This window comes from Staurois parvus, unplaced genomic scaffold, assembly GCF_062004578.1.
Source record: "Staurois parvus isolate SC_StPar_1 unplaced genomic scaffold, SC_StPar_1.0 ptg000054l, whole genome shotgun sequence".
NCBI classification, from domain to species: Eukaryota; Metazoa; Chordata; class Amphibia; order Anura; family Ranidae; genus Staurois; species Staurois parvus.
The window spans coordinates 581,822-597,402 of record NW_028317850.1 but is presented as its reverse complement, the minus strand read 5'-3'; the positions used below and the strand labels follow the sequence as shown (position 1 = coordinate 597,402).

The following is a 15,581-nucleotide window of genomic DNA, read 5'->3' as shown; positions in this document are numbered from 1 at the left end:
TAAGCTTCTAAGTCTAAGTCTAGAAAACTGAAACTGAAAACTGTTGACGCTCACAAAGCTGGAGAAGGCTATAAGAAGATAGCAAAGCATTTTCAGATGTCAATATCCTCTGTTCGGAATGTAATTAAGAAAATGGCAGTCATCAGGAACAGTGGAAGTTAAAGCAAGATCTGGAAGACCAAGAAAAATATCAGACAGAACAGCTCACAGGATTGTGAGAAAAACAATTCAAAACCCACGTTTGACTGCACGATCCCTCCAGAAAGATCTGGCAGACACTGGAGTTGTGGTACACTATTACACTATAAAGAGATACTTGTACAAATATGGTCTTCATGGAAGAGTCATCAGAAGAAAACCTCTTCTACGTCCTCACCACAAAAATCATCGTTTGAACTTTGCAAATGAACATATAGACAAACCTGATGCATTTTGGAAACAAGTTCTGTGGACCGATGAGGTTAAAATTGAACTTTTTGGCCGGAATGAGCAAAGGTACATTTGGAGAAGGGGCACAGAATTTAATGAAAAGAACCTCTGTCCAACTGTTAAGCATGGGGTTGGATCAATCATGCTTTGGGGTTGTGTTGCAGCCAGTGGCACAGAGAACATCTCACGAGTAGAAGGAAAAATGGATTCAATAAAATTTCAGCAAATTTTGGATGGTAACTTGATGCCATCTGTGAAAAAGCTGAAGTTAAAGAGAGGATGGCTTCTACAAATGGATAATGATCCTAAACACACCTCGAAATCCACGGGGGATTACATCAAGAGGCGTAAACTGAAGGTTTTGCCATGGCCTTCACAATCTCCTGACCTCAACATAATTAAAAATCTATGGATAGACCTTAAAAGAGCAGTGCGTGACAGACAGCCCAGAAATCTCAAAGAACTGGAAGACTTTTGTAAGGAAGAATGGGCAAAGATACCTCAAACAAGAATTGAAAGACTCTTGGCTGGCTACAAAAAGCGTTTACAAGCTGTGATACTTGCCAAAGGGGGCAGTTCAAGATATTAACTCTGCAGGGTGCCCAAACTTTTGCAGACGCCATTTTTTTGTTTTCTGTTATTTTGAAAGTGTAAATGATGGAAATAAAATCTAACTTTTGTTGACATATAAGAATGTCTAATCTGTAATTTGATGCCTTTTGGAGATTTTTTTCCATCTTTCCTTGGCTTCTTTATGCACATTAATACACATTTTTAGCTGGGGTGTCCAAACTTTCGATCCCCACTGTACCAGTACATTGCTGGTCCATGTTGGGCATATATGTAACAGTAGAGAAAACAGGCATATGATGAATCGGCTCTGTAGATCAACATGTCAGCAATTCATTCTTTTCTGTAATGCCCATGTTGAATGTTGGGCCCAAGAGTTTTAAATTCAGAAACCGCGATAGGTTTCCATGCAAATTGTCTGGCAAGAACTGAACTTGGGTGGACGACCGTGTATTGTTGTGCGTATAAATCGCCTTGGCCCACAATCAATTGATACAAATCTTCCGTGAAAAATAGCGGAGGGGCTAAACACTAGTGCTGGCAGCAAATGGGGCCGATCCTGCTAACTCTGCATTTTTGTGGACACTATAAAAAGGAGGCACTAGTATAGTTCTGTTCATGATCAATATATTGATCCGTACAAACACTATACTAGTAGTGGCGGTGATCAGCGACCTATAGCGTAAGTGCGATAGTGTGCAGGCAATCTAACGTTGACCCTGGCTGGGAGGGGAGCTAACTGACACTATCTGATGTCGCTGGTGGCTCGAATACAATGATCAGTGAAAAATTCTATATACTGACACTGTACTAATGACATTGGCTGGGTGACGGGGTGACCAAAGGGTTAATAGGGGTGATCAAAGGATTAAATGAGCTAATGTAACGCATGCGTGTAAAATGTAGTGGTGCTTTTTCTTAGTGCAGCGTTCTCTCTTCTCTCACTGGACCGACAGGTGGGGTTGGGGGGGGCACCTGCTGCTTCCCCATCTACATAGGTGGATAGGCGAATTACTCCTGCTGAGCTATTGTGCTCTGACAGCAAGGAGACTTTCCTGCCATCAGAATAGACTGCTCAACGTTGCTGGATATAGCTGGCTGCACTAATCAAACAGCATTTATCCAACAGGGTGGTTGTACAGAAGTCAATTGGTAGATCAACTTCAGCACAACCACTGTCCCCCATATATGGATCAAAATTCATCTGGTCCCTGCTGAACTAGCTAAATTCAGATCAACCCAGTGCAAGTTTTAGTGCAGTGTGTGCTGGAGTCCCTCAGATAAGAGGGGCCGTCTCCAATGGGTCTAGAACCAGGCCTCTTCCCCTACAAAGTAGAACATAACTTTCCCAGGGTAAAAACCTTCCTCACCAATGCACGCAACTGCTGAGTAGCAGAAATGGGGTCAGGCAGTCAGCAGCTGGGGTGAACCAGAGAATTCCACATCACTTGCAATCAGGAGTGGCAGCAGGAAGGTGCTTCCTCAAAGCTGAATGCCGAGGAAAAAAAAAAAAAAAAAAAAAAATGTGGAGTGCATGTGCAATACTCCAACCAGCAGATGATATTGTCTGATTATTCAGTGTTAACCCCTTCCACAGTAGAAAAGGTCAGAAGTGGAATTATTATTATTTTTTTTTTTTTACAGGCGTCCAAAAGAGCTGCTCTGCAGCTCCCAATGCGCAGCCTGTGTGGCCTATTCACAAAGCAAGTATTCAGGGACAGGGTAGCACCTGTGGTTGTGCCACAGCTCTAGATTTGGAGGCGCTCCATGGCTAACGTAACTAGTACATGCTGGTCTAGAAAGCACCACAATGCAGAGCCCCCTCCCAGGTTACATTTCAGGCTAGCCTCCCACCTCATTAGGGGATCCCAAGACAGCACTCCAATGTTATGCTGAGGAAAGGCCAGTCTGGATAAGATGAATATAAAGACCATTTCAGCAGTGATGCCGTAGCATTCTTGATTGAATGGGACTAGCAAAAGCAATAGCAAAATAGAGAAAAGCAGTCCATTGCCCCAGAATACTGGCACAAATCTGAGGCATGTTGGGAGTAGGAAGATTTGACACTGGCAAAGAAATAGTGTGTAATCTTCCTGTAGTCCAGCAGTATATTCTGACAGTCCCTAAATAAATAACTGAATTACTGTGTCAATCAAAGGGCAAGAAAGAAATTGTCTTATTTTAGCCTGCATTCAAACTGTCAAACCCTCAAACATTGCTTCTTTGTAACCATGTGTAAGGTCATTTTGTAAAGTGCCAGCTATACCCCATTAGAAAGGTGCTTCTTTGTGACCAGCAGCATCTTCAAGGAAAGAAGTGTTGCAAACCACTGCCTCACAAAAATACACAATACCTTCATTTATTTATGACACCTGAAAATCAAGAGAACATTGAACAAGCTCTTACAAGAGCATTTTTTTCTTCTGGATCAACATTATCAAATAACTGAAAATGCAAATATTGGAAAAGGAAAAAATCTATCACAGGCCCACACAAAAGGAGGATTTGGAAGATAGAGAGAGAGAGAGATATAAAAAAAATAACAACTGAAATGCAGGAGGAGGCCTTCTCCTTCACCTCCAGAGGGTGGAGGCACACATGGAACACTTTGCCAGATGTTGACAGCAGAAAAACAAAAATGTTGGAAGCACCAACCCACCACAGCTTGACAAGCATTGCACAGCTAGATTGGGAGATTTTCTGCCATTCTTCTTTGCAAATCCTCTCTAGTTCAGTCAGAGAAGTATTAGGACCCACTTCACTTTTTTCAATCTTGTGTTGTAGCTCAATACTACAGTTTAAAATCATTTTTTTCTAATTGGTTTACACTCAGTACCCATAATGACAAAGTGAAAACAGAATTTTAGAAATGAAGCAAGTGTATGCAAAAGGGGGGGGGGGGGAAAGAAAAGTTTGGCACAACCAGCACTCTTCCAAGAGCTGATTGCCAAGTCAAGCAGAGCAATCAGGGGAGTACCACCTTACTAAAGAGAGGTGACCAAGAACCCAGCTGGACTGGGCTCCAGAGATCCTGTGTGGAGATGGGACAAAGTTCCAAAAGGACAACCATCACTTCATTCCTTCACCAATCTGGTCTTTAGGGCAGAATGGCTAGAGAGAAGCCTCCCCTCAGTGCAATATACAGTTGTGTTCAAAATAATAGCAGTCAGACATCACTAACCTGATCAATCACTGTTTTTGGTAGAAATGATATTTCTACATGGCAAATAATTTACTAGCAGGTGTAGTAGAGTAATAGAAATCCAACAGACCCAATAGTCATGACATGCATGCTGCTAATTCTGTGTAATTGAATCACTAATTGAAAGGGGCATGTTCAAAATAATAGCAGTGTGAAGTTCTATTAGTGAGGTCATTCATTCTTTGAAAAACAGGTGGCAATTATTGCCCTTATTTAAGGAAGGAAGGCAGCAAATGTTGTACATGCTGGTTACAGTGCATTTCTCTCTGAAATTCTGAGGAAAATGGGTCGTTCCAGACATTGTTCAGAAAAACAGCGTATCTTGATTAAAAAGTTGATTGGAGAGGGGAAAACATATAAAGTGCAGAAAATGATAGGCTGCTTAGCTAAAATGATCGCAATGCTTTAAAATGGCAACCAAAACCTGAAAGACATGGAAGAAAACGAAAAACTACCATTCAAATGGATAGAATAACCACCAAAATGGCAAGGACTCAGCCAAGAATCAGCTCCAGGAAGGTCAAAGAAGGTCTAAAGTTACCTGTGAGTACTGTTACAATTAGAAGACGCCTATGTGAAGCCAAGCTATCTGCAAGAAACCCCCGCAAAGTCCCACTGTTGAAAAAAAGACATGTGCTGAAGAGGTTACAATTTGCACATTGACTGGCCTAAAGAGAAATGGCGCAACATTTTGTGGACTGATGAAAGTAAGATTGTTCTTTTTGGGTCTAGCGGCCGGAGACAGTTTGTCAGACGACCCCCAAACACTGAATTCAAGCCACAGTACACTGTGAAGACAGTGAAGCATGGTTGCGCAAACATCATGATATGGGGATGTTTCTCATACTACGGTGTTGGGCCTATTTATCGCATACCAGGGATCATGGATCAGTTTGAATACATCAGCATAAGGCAGCATGACCTCTTCAAGTATTCTGAAGAGGAAATGCCCTTGAAATGGGTGTTCCAACAAGACAATGACCCCAAACACACCAGTAATTGTGCACCATCTTGGTTCCAGACCAACAAGATTGACGTTATGGAAAGGCCAGCCCAATCCCCGGATCCTAATCCAATAGAAAACTTCTGGGGTGACATCGAAAATGCAGTTTGAGGCAAAACCAAGAAATAGAGAAGAACTGTGGAATGTAGTCCAATCACCCTGGGCTGGAATACCTGTTCACAGGTGCCAAAAGTTGGTTGACTCCATGCAACACAGATGTACAGCAGTTCTCAGAAACAGTGCTTATACAACTAAATATTAATTGATTCAAAGGAAAGCAAAATCTTCAAACATTTTTCAGTTTATATAGTGAATGTTTGTTAAAAAAAAAAAAAGTGTTTTGTATTCTTCTTTACAAACTCAGTTTAATATTCACTTTTCTTCAGTTTTTTTTAGGGGGAACACCACAAATTTTATATATTGTTCTTCATGTTTTGATTTGGAATAGAATGTGTAGTGTTCCCAATAAATTTGTGTGTCTGAATAAAGCTGAAAATCCTTCTAATAGCTTTTATTTCCACTTTTTTCAACACACTGCTATTATTTTGAACACAACTGTATGTGAAAGCGTGCCTGGAGTAAGCAAAAATGCACCTGAAGGCCTCTCAGACTGAGGAACAAGATTCTCTTGTCAGATGAAACCAATATTTAACTGTTAGGCCTCAAATCTAAACTTTATGTCTGGAGAAAACCAGGCATCGCTCATTAGCTGGCTAATACCATCCCAACAGAGAAGCATGGTGGTGGCAGCATCATGCTGTGGGGTTTCTTTCAGCAGCAGGGACTGAGACTACGGAGTGTTGAGGAAAACATGAATGGAGCAAAGTACAAAGATATTAATGAATCTGTTCCACAGCGCTTAGGACCTCAGACTGGGATGAAGTTTCACCTTCCAACAGGACAACAATCCTAAGCACACAGCCAACACAACACAGAGGTGGCCTAGGGACAACTCAATGTCCTAGAGTGGCTCAGTCAGAGCCCTGACCTAAAACATATTGAACATCTGTGGAGAGACCTGAAAATGGCCGTTTGCAAATCCTCTCATACTCAGTCAGGTTGGATGGGGATCGTCAAAGAAGAATGGCAGAAAATCTCCCAATCTAGGTGTGCAAAGCTGGTCATGTCATACCCAAAAGGATTCAAGTCTGTAATTACTGCCAAAAGGTGCTTTAACAAAAGTACTGAGTAAAGGGCCTGAAAACTGTGTATTTCTTTAATAAAATGAAATATCATATGACATTTCTAAAATTCTGTTTTCACTTCGTCATTATGGGGTACTGAGTAGTTTAAATTCTTTTTTTTTTTTCTCGTTAAACAACTGTAGTATCAGGCTTCAACATAACAAAATTGAAAAAAGTGAAGGGGGTCTGAATACTTTATTCATGCACTGTACATGTCCAAGCAGGGGGACACACCCTGTACCACTGTTCCAGCTATGCCCCGTTATACAGCAGCCTCAAGATCACCTTTTTGCATTAATTTTTTTATTGCCCCAACATACACTTTAAAATGTATACATTCAAAAATGAGGATTAGAAGGGTCCCAGCATAACAACTTGTAATTTATATACAATAAACTAAAAAAACAAAAACAAAAAAACAAAACAAAACAAAACAAAACAAAAAAAAAAAAAACACATGTAAAACTGAAAGCCAGCTTTATTTTTATACCACCTAAAATTTTACAAGACATTGAGGAGAAAAAAAGTCATGGCCAGGGCTCACATCACAGCACAGTGTAACTTGACATTGCAGACAAGTGCAAAAAAATATTCTACAGTATTGGGAGCCTTAATGATGTTTAAGCTCAAATTGAAGTGAAACGAAAAAACAAACAAAAAAAAAAAACTATACTACATCTTGAAAGAGTCTCAGTAACCAGATATCTAGCCTAGCACAGATCATTTCCAAAAAGTGATTCTCAGGGGAAAACATAATTGCATTGGTGAATATTGCTCCAGTAACAAAACAAAAAAAAAAGCCCAGTTCTGTTTAGTACTCAAATAACTTATTCAGATAGCATTCTATCTTACAAATTGTTACCTGGCAAAGCGAGTTTAGTCCAAAATATTTTACCTTGCAAAGCAGTTTTAGTCAAAATATTTTTATTACTTATTATGGGCTCGACAAACAAGGCTCCTTTAGCTGAATTGTGGCTTTAAGGCCATCAACATCTACAACTAACTCTTGACCATTTTATTCAGTCAAATAAAAGTGTTTCATTTATGAAAGCCTTGGGCAGAAGTAGAAAAGATTATTCGCTCCTGTCAAGACTGTACATTTCCTACACTTAATAAAAACCTATAACATTTGTACAAGCTCTGCACTGGAAGATATTTGAATCCATCCAACAATACAATGTCAGGTGTGCTGGCCAAGGGGTTCATTGCACTGTAAAGCCTGTTTGTGATATTTTTGAGCAAAGAAAAATATTCTTAACATTGGATTCAAATACTGTTAGGAGTTATTGCCAAGGATTGTTTACCCAAGGAACAACTTCACTATAACATTAAAAGTCCATCATAAAACTAAGAATTAAAATGGTAAAAAAAAAATATATATATATGAGAAAACCCTTGTCAAATTCAGATGAGTTTACAAGAAAGAATAAGTTATTCCAAAAACCAGGCAAGAGAAAACTTAGTATCTCCTTTGAGGTGCTCCCTTATACGACTTGAATCCAGAGCCACTTCCTCGCTGCATGGATCCACCCGGCATCGGTACAACTCTGTTGATGGCTGAATTACTAGGAGACAAAAGAACAAAAGTCAGGCTGATAAAAAGTTTTGTGCACAAAGCATTCTCAAATATGGTCTTCTTACGTACAATAATCCCCAAGTAACCGATCAGCAAAGTTAAAAAAAAAAAAAAAAAAAAAAAAAAAAAGATACTTATTTCCTGCTTGGTAGCAAATGAAAAAAAAAAAAAAAAACCACAACAATACATCCTACTTCAGAACATCTTGGTGTGCAGTTTTTGTTGTGAAGTCCCATATCAGCAAGAGAGGTTATGTGAACATTTAGAGCACGATGGCGGTTTTTCAGGGTCTCCATCACCATGACAAAGACTGAAAACTAACTTTTTTTAGGTGATAAAAGGACTTAAGTAAATGCCATTTCAAAATCTACTTGGTGGGCTGTGTTTCATCCAGCCAAAACAGCTAGCAATGAAGAGAGACTGTTTAGGGCAGTATGTGTCCAGGGGATAATGCCTGGAAAGCAGACTGCTTGCTTACACAACACCAAGTGCACTGTCCATCTGCAGCAACTGTCAGACTCTCAAAGTTTGATAGGCTGCAGGCAGCGAAGCTAGATTGGTGCCCTGCAGCCACTGTTAAATGCCAGAGCCTTATACATCAGGGCTAAACAGCCAGAATGCATAAGGCCTTAACATTTAAGTCCCAGCCTAACGCAGAGCCAAGCTGCATTTACATGTTCTGACTTCTTGGAGGTAAACACAATATTCTGTTAATTTAAAACACATTAGGAACCACAGTGACAGCAAGCATGTTCAGGCAAAACAAAACCCCCAAAGAATCCTGTATTGCTTTTAAACATTTTTATTTAACCACTTCGCGGCCGTTGTATATAAACAGCCAGACTGTGGCAGTGCAGGGGCAGGTGGTAGTTTATAAACGGCCTCCCCGCCCCTGGCTTGTGCGCACTCCCAGGGAGCAAGCAGCACTGCGATCCGGAGGACACAGCGGAACACCATCATTGTACGGGACCTCTGTGTGAGGTCCCGATCATGTGATCATTGATTGGTCAATCAGTGATCACATGAAGAGTAGTAAGCAAGATCACATCATTGCTTATTATGTGTGAAATCTCTGAATGATCAGAGGTCACATGGTAGAAGGTTATTCTCAACAGCCTTGTACCATGTGACAAGCTGTAATCAACCACAGCTCGCATAGTTTCTCAATGGCTGCAAGAATGCAACCAGAGAGGAGAAATGATTGCTTTTACAGCCTTTATGGGTGTAAAAGCAATTCCTGTACCAAAAAAAAAAAAAAAAAAAAAAAAAAAAAAAAAAAAAATCACCATGGCGACACTGTACTGCTAGGGTGACAGTATGTAAAAAAACAAAAAAATACAAATATAAAAAAAATAAAACAAAAATGTAAAAACAAAATTATAAAATTTTTGGTTATAAACTAATTGGGTTTTTTTTTTTTTTTTTTTTTTTTTTTTTTTAACTAAAAAGGATAACTGAATTTTGGCCAAGATTTATGAAGGATTATTTATTTGCAAAATTTTATAAGAAATTTTTCTCAAAATTTGTGGACTTTCTTTTATATAGCAAAGAAAAAAAAATCCCAGTGGTGAATAAATACCTCCAAAATAAAGCTTCATCCGTTTAAAAAAAAATGCTAAAAAATTCATGGGTGCAGTGTTGCATGACCGCGCAATTGTCATTCAAAGTGTGATAGTGCTGAATGCTGAAAATTGGCCTTGACAGAAAGGGGGTAAAGGTGTCCGGACTTGAAGTGGTTAAAAATGGTAAAAGCACTCTGGAGTTTTTTTGTAGTTACATAACTGTGTACTTTTTTTTTCTTAACATTTCAGAAAATAAATGTCCCAAACATTAGCTATATAGATTACATAAATATAAAACAAATGAAAAATAAAAAAAACAGCAAACCTGGAATGTGAAGACATCATGCCTCCACTGTGACCATCTGGCATTCTTCTGTTGTCATATCCACCCCCTCGTGTGTTTGGACTGTGCCATTCCTTTCTTGGCCCTGTATTATCCCTTCCTGGGGCCATGTGTCTGCCTTCATTATAATGCTGTGTAAAAATAAATACATTAAATATACACACACTTACATTCTAAAAATAAAAAAATATATATTTTTTTTAAAGATACAAATGCACTTTGGAAAAAATACCATCTTCTACAATCAGAAAATTAGCCAGGTAGCCTCATACAGTGCTCCAGTCAGACATCACAGGTGGAATGGAATTTAGGCAAGGAACATGCAATAGTTCACCCCCACCCTATTGCAGTTTTACTGTTACAGGGTGGCTCTCCTGTGTAAAAAAACGTATATACAGTGCATCCAGAAAGTATTCACAGAGCTCAACTTTTGCCACATTTTAGGTTACAGCCTTATTCCAAAATGGATTAAATTCATTTTCTTCCTCCACATTCTACAAACAATACCCCATAATGAAAACATGAAAGAAGTTAGTTTGGAAATCTTTGCAATTTATTAAAAATAAATGGAAAAAAAAACAAAACAAAAACACATGTACATAAGTATTCACAGCCTTTGCTCAATATTTTAGCACCAATTACAGCCTCAAGTCATTTTGAGTATGATACTACAAGCTTGGCACATCTATTTGTGGGCAATTTCTACCATTATTTGCAGTAGCTCTCAAGCTCCATCAGGTTGGATGGGAAGCGTCGGTGCACAGCCAATTTTCAGATCTCTCCAGAGATGTTCAATCGGTTTCAACTCTGGGCTCTGGCTGGGCCACTCCAGGACATTCACAGAGTCCACCCGTAGCCACTCCTTTGTTATGTGAGCTGTGTGCTTAAGGTCATTGTCCTGTTGAAAGATGAACCACCGCTCCAGTCTAAGGTCCAGAGCAGTCGAACAGGTTTTCATCAAGGATGTCTCTTTACATTTCTGCATTCATCTTTCCTTCGATCTTGACTAGTCTCCCAGTTCCTGTCGCTGAAAAACACCCCACAGCATGATGCTGCCACCACCATGCTACACTGTAGGGATGGTATTGGCTAGGTGATGAACAGTGCCTGGTTTCCTCCAGACATGACGCTTGGCATTCAGGCCAAAGAGTTCAATCTTTGTTTCATCAGACCGGAGAGTTTTGTTTCTCATGGTCTGAGAGTCCCTTAGGTGCCTTTTGGCAAACTCGAGGCGGGCTGCCACTTGCCTTTTTACTGAGGAGTGGCTTCCATCTGGCCATTCAACCATACAGGCCTGATTGGTGGAGTGCTGCAGAGATGGTTGCTCTTCTGGAAGGTGCTCCTCTCTCCACAGAGAAATGCTGAAGCTCTTTCATAGTGATCGGGTGCTCAGTTCCTCCCTGGCTAAAGTCCCATCTCCCTCAATCACTTATTTTTGACAGGCGGCCAGCTCTAGGAAGATTCCTGGAACTTCTTCCATTTACGAATGTTTGAGGCTACTGTGCTCATCGGGACCTTCAATGTTGAAGACCTTTTTCTGTACCCTTCCCCAGATGTGTACCTTGATACAATCCTGTCTCGGAGGTCTACGGACAATTCCTTGGACTTCATGGCTTGGTTTGTGCTCTGACATGCACTGTTATCTGTGGGACCTTATATAGACAGGTTTATGTCTTTCCTAATTATGTCCAATCAACTGAATTTCCCACAGGTGGACTCCAGACAAGTTGTGGAAACATCTCAAGGATGATCAGTGGGAACAGGATGCACCAGAGCTCAATTTTGAGTGTCATGGCAAAGGCTGTGAATACTTACTGTATGTACATGTGGTTTAGGTTTACTAAAATTACAAAAATTTGAAAACTAACTTCTTTCATGTTGTCATTATGGGGTATTTTTAGTAGAATGTTGAGGGGAAAAAAAAAAAAAAAAAAAAAAAAGAATTTTGCCACATTTTAGGTTACAGCCTTATTCCAAAATGGATTAAAGTTAAGCACTGTGAATACTTTCTGGATGCACTGTGTACGTGATTTTGCACTTACACCTCATGGGGGGCACACACGCACCGCCGGATTACTTCTGCTGTGACCGTTCTGCGAGTCCAGGCAAACATACGTTGCACCTGCAGATCGGGCAGGGAAGAACAAAGCTGTACCTAGGTTTACACAGGCACAGCTCTGTTGTGACAGAAGGGAGTGATTGATCATGTGTCCCTGCAGAGCTCTTGTTCCAGCACCACCTAGTGTACACCAAGCACATAGCTAGGCACACAATTAACCCTTTGATTACCTTAGATGTTAACCCCTTCACAACCAGTGTCATTATTACAGTAGTGTATATTTTTAGCACTGATCACTGTATTCCTGTTGCTGGTTCCCACAAAAGTGTCAGCTAGTGTAAAAATGTCTGCCGCAATTTTGCAATCCCACTCTAAGTCGCTGGTCACCGCCATTACCAATATAATTTTTAAAAAAAATAATAATTTTAAAAATTCCAGTATATGTACATAGTTTGTAGACGCTATAAAACTTTTGGGCAAACTAATATTACTCTCAGTTGGATTCTTTTTTTTTTTTTTTTTTACCAAAAATATGTAGAAACAATTTTGTCCTACATTTTTGAAGACGTGTTTTTGAAAATATGTTTGGTTTATAATGCAAAAAGTAAAACTGCAGAGGTGGTCATATACCACCAAAAGAAAGCTGGGGGGGAGAACGACAAATTTCATTCGGGTACAGTGTTGCATAACCGCGCAATTGTCAGTTCAGTAACACAGCGTCGCATTGCAAAAAAAGAAAAAAAAAAAAAAAGCTGCCTGAGCCACCTAGCTACGTTGAAAGATGAAACTATATCACCCTAAACCAACTGCTCTGGCCACATCCAGACAATACAGAGCAAAATCTGTGGTGTGTGAGGAGACATAGGAAAGGGATAATATATCTGAGGTGACAGAACAAGACCAGCTTGAGGAGGAAGGAGGGTCTGGTCTCAGGATCACTTTATTTACATGCAAAATAAGATTTTTTTTTCACAAGAAAGAGCTACCAACTCAAAAAAAAAAAAAAAAGAAAAACACCACGCCTGACAGCACTAAAGGTGTGACTTGCAATTGTTCTAGAACAGGGTTTAGAAACACAGAACCATATTTACTCTTTAGTCCTTTGTCTAGTCCAGTTAGCTACAGTTTTACAAATGTACATCGTCAAAATGGTCGGCTGTAAGGCAGGATCTGCAAGAGCAAAGGACGCCTTCAACAAGGTTTCAAAGAGCGTGTGGTCCGAATCCCTGAATGAGGGAACATCTTCGACAGGATCAGGAAACCGCTTGTTGAGAAAGGAACTGACCATTTTTTCAAAAACTTCCTTTCCATAACATAGAACGCCAAAAAGTTTGGGAGAAATAAATACATTGTCAGGATTTGGCCAACCCTCATACAAAGTACAGGTAACTTGCGTGTGCAGAGAAAAAAGTCTTTCTAGATTCTGACAACAGTTTAGTGTCCATAGAAGCTTATATTGCTGTGAGCAATCCAGGGTTATTCAACAAAGGCCGATATGTTCTGTACCGTTAAGTGAGCTCAGGGCAAAAAGCATGCGTGAGGCCTTAGCTTTGGGTCACAAAATGCAGAATTTGAAAATTCTTCCGCAGGATCCTCTTCTGCATCTGACTCGCCCTCCATAACATCTTAGTCAGAGGGTAGAAGGATCAGGGTTCATACCCCTGAATAGATGCAGGTAGTAGAGAGGTAGAAGAGCGATTTTGGGGCTCCAGAAGGACAGTGTTTCCCAAAGAAATTATATTATTATACAGTATTTCTATAGCGCCAAAAAGTTTGCTCAGCGCTGTACATTATAGTGGGGGACAGTACTTGAGACAATACAGTAACAAAACACGAGGGGCTCGAGGGCCCTGCTCCTTGGAGCTTACAATCTAGGAGGGAGGGGATAGTGGTACAGGAGGAAATGGCTGTGGGGGATGGAGTGGTAGGAGTGGAGGATCACACATAGTTGCAGTAAAATCTGCCTTAGTCAGATAGATGTGCAACAAGCAACCTGAGAGGGAGCTGAGCATTTTGCTGTTTCTCTTCAGTGAAGCCTATAGCCCGAGAACCATTAGGCTTTTTTTTCTCAACTAATCTGCATCTTGTCCCCTCCACTGACTGGACCACCCTTTTTTTTTACCAGAGAATGGGCGCCATATTAATGGACCACAGCCAAAAAAGGAAAATAAATACATTTGTAGGAACTACTTCAGGACAAGACGTCCATCAGTCAACATCAGTAGGGACAGAACAAAAACACACACACGGAGTCCCCTTGAGGTGAGGTTATATGAGGGTGCATTCTCAGCAGGAGATTTTTGTACAGTAAAAACTATTTCCTGCAGTTAACTGAGGTGCACACAGACCCCCAATCCTTTTTTTTGGGTGGTCCTTGGTACTACTTTAACACAAAACTAATCCATGTTTGGTTGTGGAGGGGATTATATGGGGCGTGGCTTACAAATTTCTGTTTTCCAGGGTCCCGACTTTCTGTAGGAGACAGTATAACCTGTTTCTGAATTCCTCTATCCTTCAATAGGCTCAAAAGAAAGATTTTTTTTTTTTTTTTTTAAAGCTTAAACAGCATCTGAACACGGCAAGCTGAATTGCTGTGATTTTTAATATTCAGAAATCCACCCATGTCTCCATGCTTTATTTTGCTAAGAAAGAACTTTAAAAAAACAGCCCCTAGCATTTCTGTCCGTGGCCATCATGACCAAAGGCAGATGATTCATGTAGCATTTACTTCCTGGAATTCATCTGCCCTAAGACTAGGCCTGCATGTGGAGGCCATGTTTAGCTGAAAAAAACCTCCTCATCCTGAAAACCCTTGGGATGTAGAACATCATTTTGCCTAGACCTGGAAACCAGGAATTAACTGAAAACATGATGTGCATCTAACATTAGTTAATAGGAAAGTATAAGGTTTAAAATTAGTCAATATTGGTTGAGAGAGTTTAGTTCCACTTCAAGCACAAAAATCTTATTTCTTATCAGTACAGTGCAAGACTAAGGATCTGTAGTCTTGGGCTCCATTCACATTTGTCCGACTTATGTAACTTTGGACACAGCCGCTTGACAAGTAGCTGCATAATGTTTTCAATGGCACCCTTTTGAATGTATGCGACAAAGATGCAGCAACTTTGAAAAAGGCTTCTGTACCAATTTGATGCAACTTGAATGCCAGAGACTGAAAAGTCATGTGAGGGGAAAATGGAACAGCCATTTTAGCAAACATTTAGTTTTGATTAAGCAGATATACTGAATGCATATTTTGTTATTAAAAGTCCTATTGTTCAAAAACTGTATTTCTTGTATTAGAATGCCATTTACACCTTTAGCTGGCAAGATTGATATCTTGGCCTTTGAAGACCTGCCTGCCCCCACCCCCACCGCGCAAAGAGCCAGTGACAAGGCTCCGTTGAATGACAACCATCACCTCAATAAATTCCGCCAGAGATAAGGATGAATGTGAAAGTAGTCAGATATCTAGGTTCCCACCCATCTTAGGACAAAAAAATTGTATTCGATTTCTCAGCCAGTTAGAGCACTACTCTTGAATCCAACACTATGTACTGTTCTGCTCTCCCTGCATGGTCTAACTACATGCTTGTATAATAAACACATCTACTTTTCAGACTTCAGCAGTCAAAATGTTACCAAAACCTATG

At 40.1% G+C, this 15,581-nt stretch overlaps 1 protein-coding gene across 4 annotated transcripts in view; it reads right to left on the bottom strand.

Annotated features, from left to right (window-relative positions):
* Nucleotides 1-6,848: 6,848 nt before the first annotated feature.
* The window catches only part of SLTM (SAFB like transcription modulator), a 114,586-nt gene continuing 105,853 nt past the window's right edge, over nucleotides 6,849-15,581 (bottom strand). For all 4 annotated transcript variants that reach the window (XM_089667675.1, XM_089667676.1, XM_089667678.1 and 1 more), the window contains 2 exons: nucleotides 9,852-10,000; nucleotides 6,849-7,953 (listed from right to left, as the gene is read on the bottom strand). In XM_089667675.1, coding sequence (XP_089523801.1) covers nucleotides 7,848-7,953; nucleotides 9,852-10,000 — 255 coding nt within the window. In that variant the 3' untranslated portion in view covers nucleotides 6,849-7,847. The remainder of the gene's footprint in view (nucleotides 7,954-9,851; nucleotides 10,001-15,581) is intronic.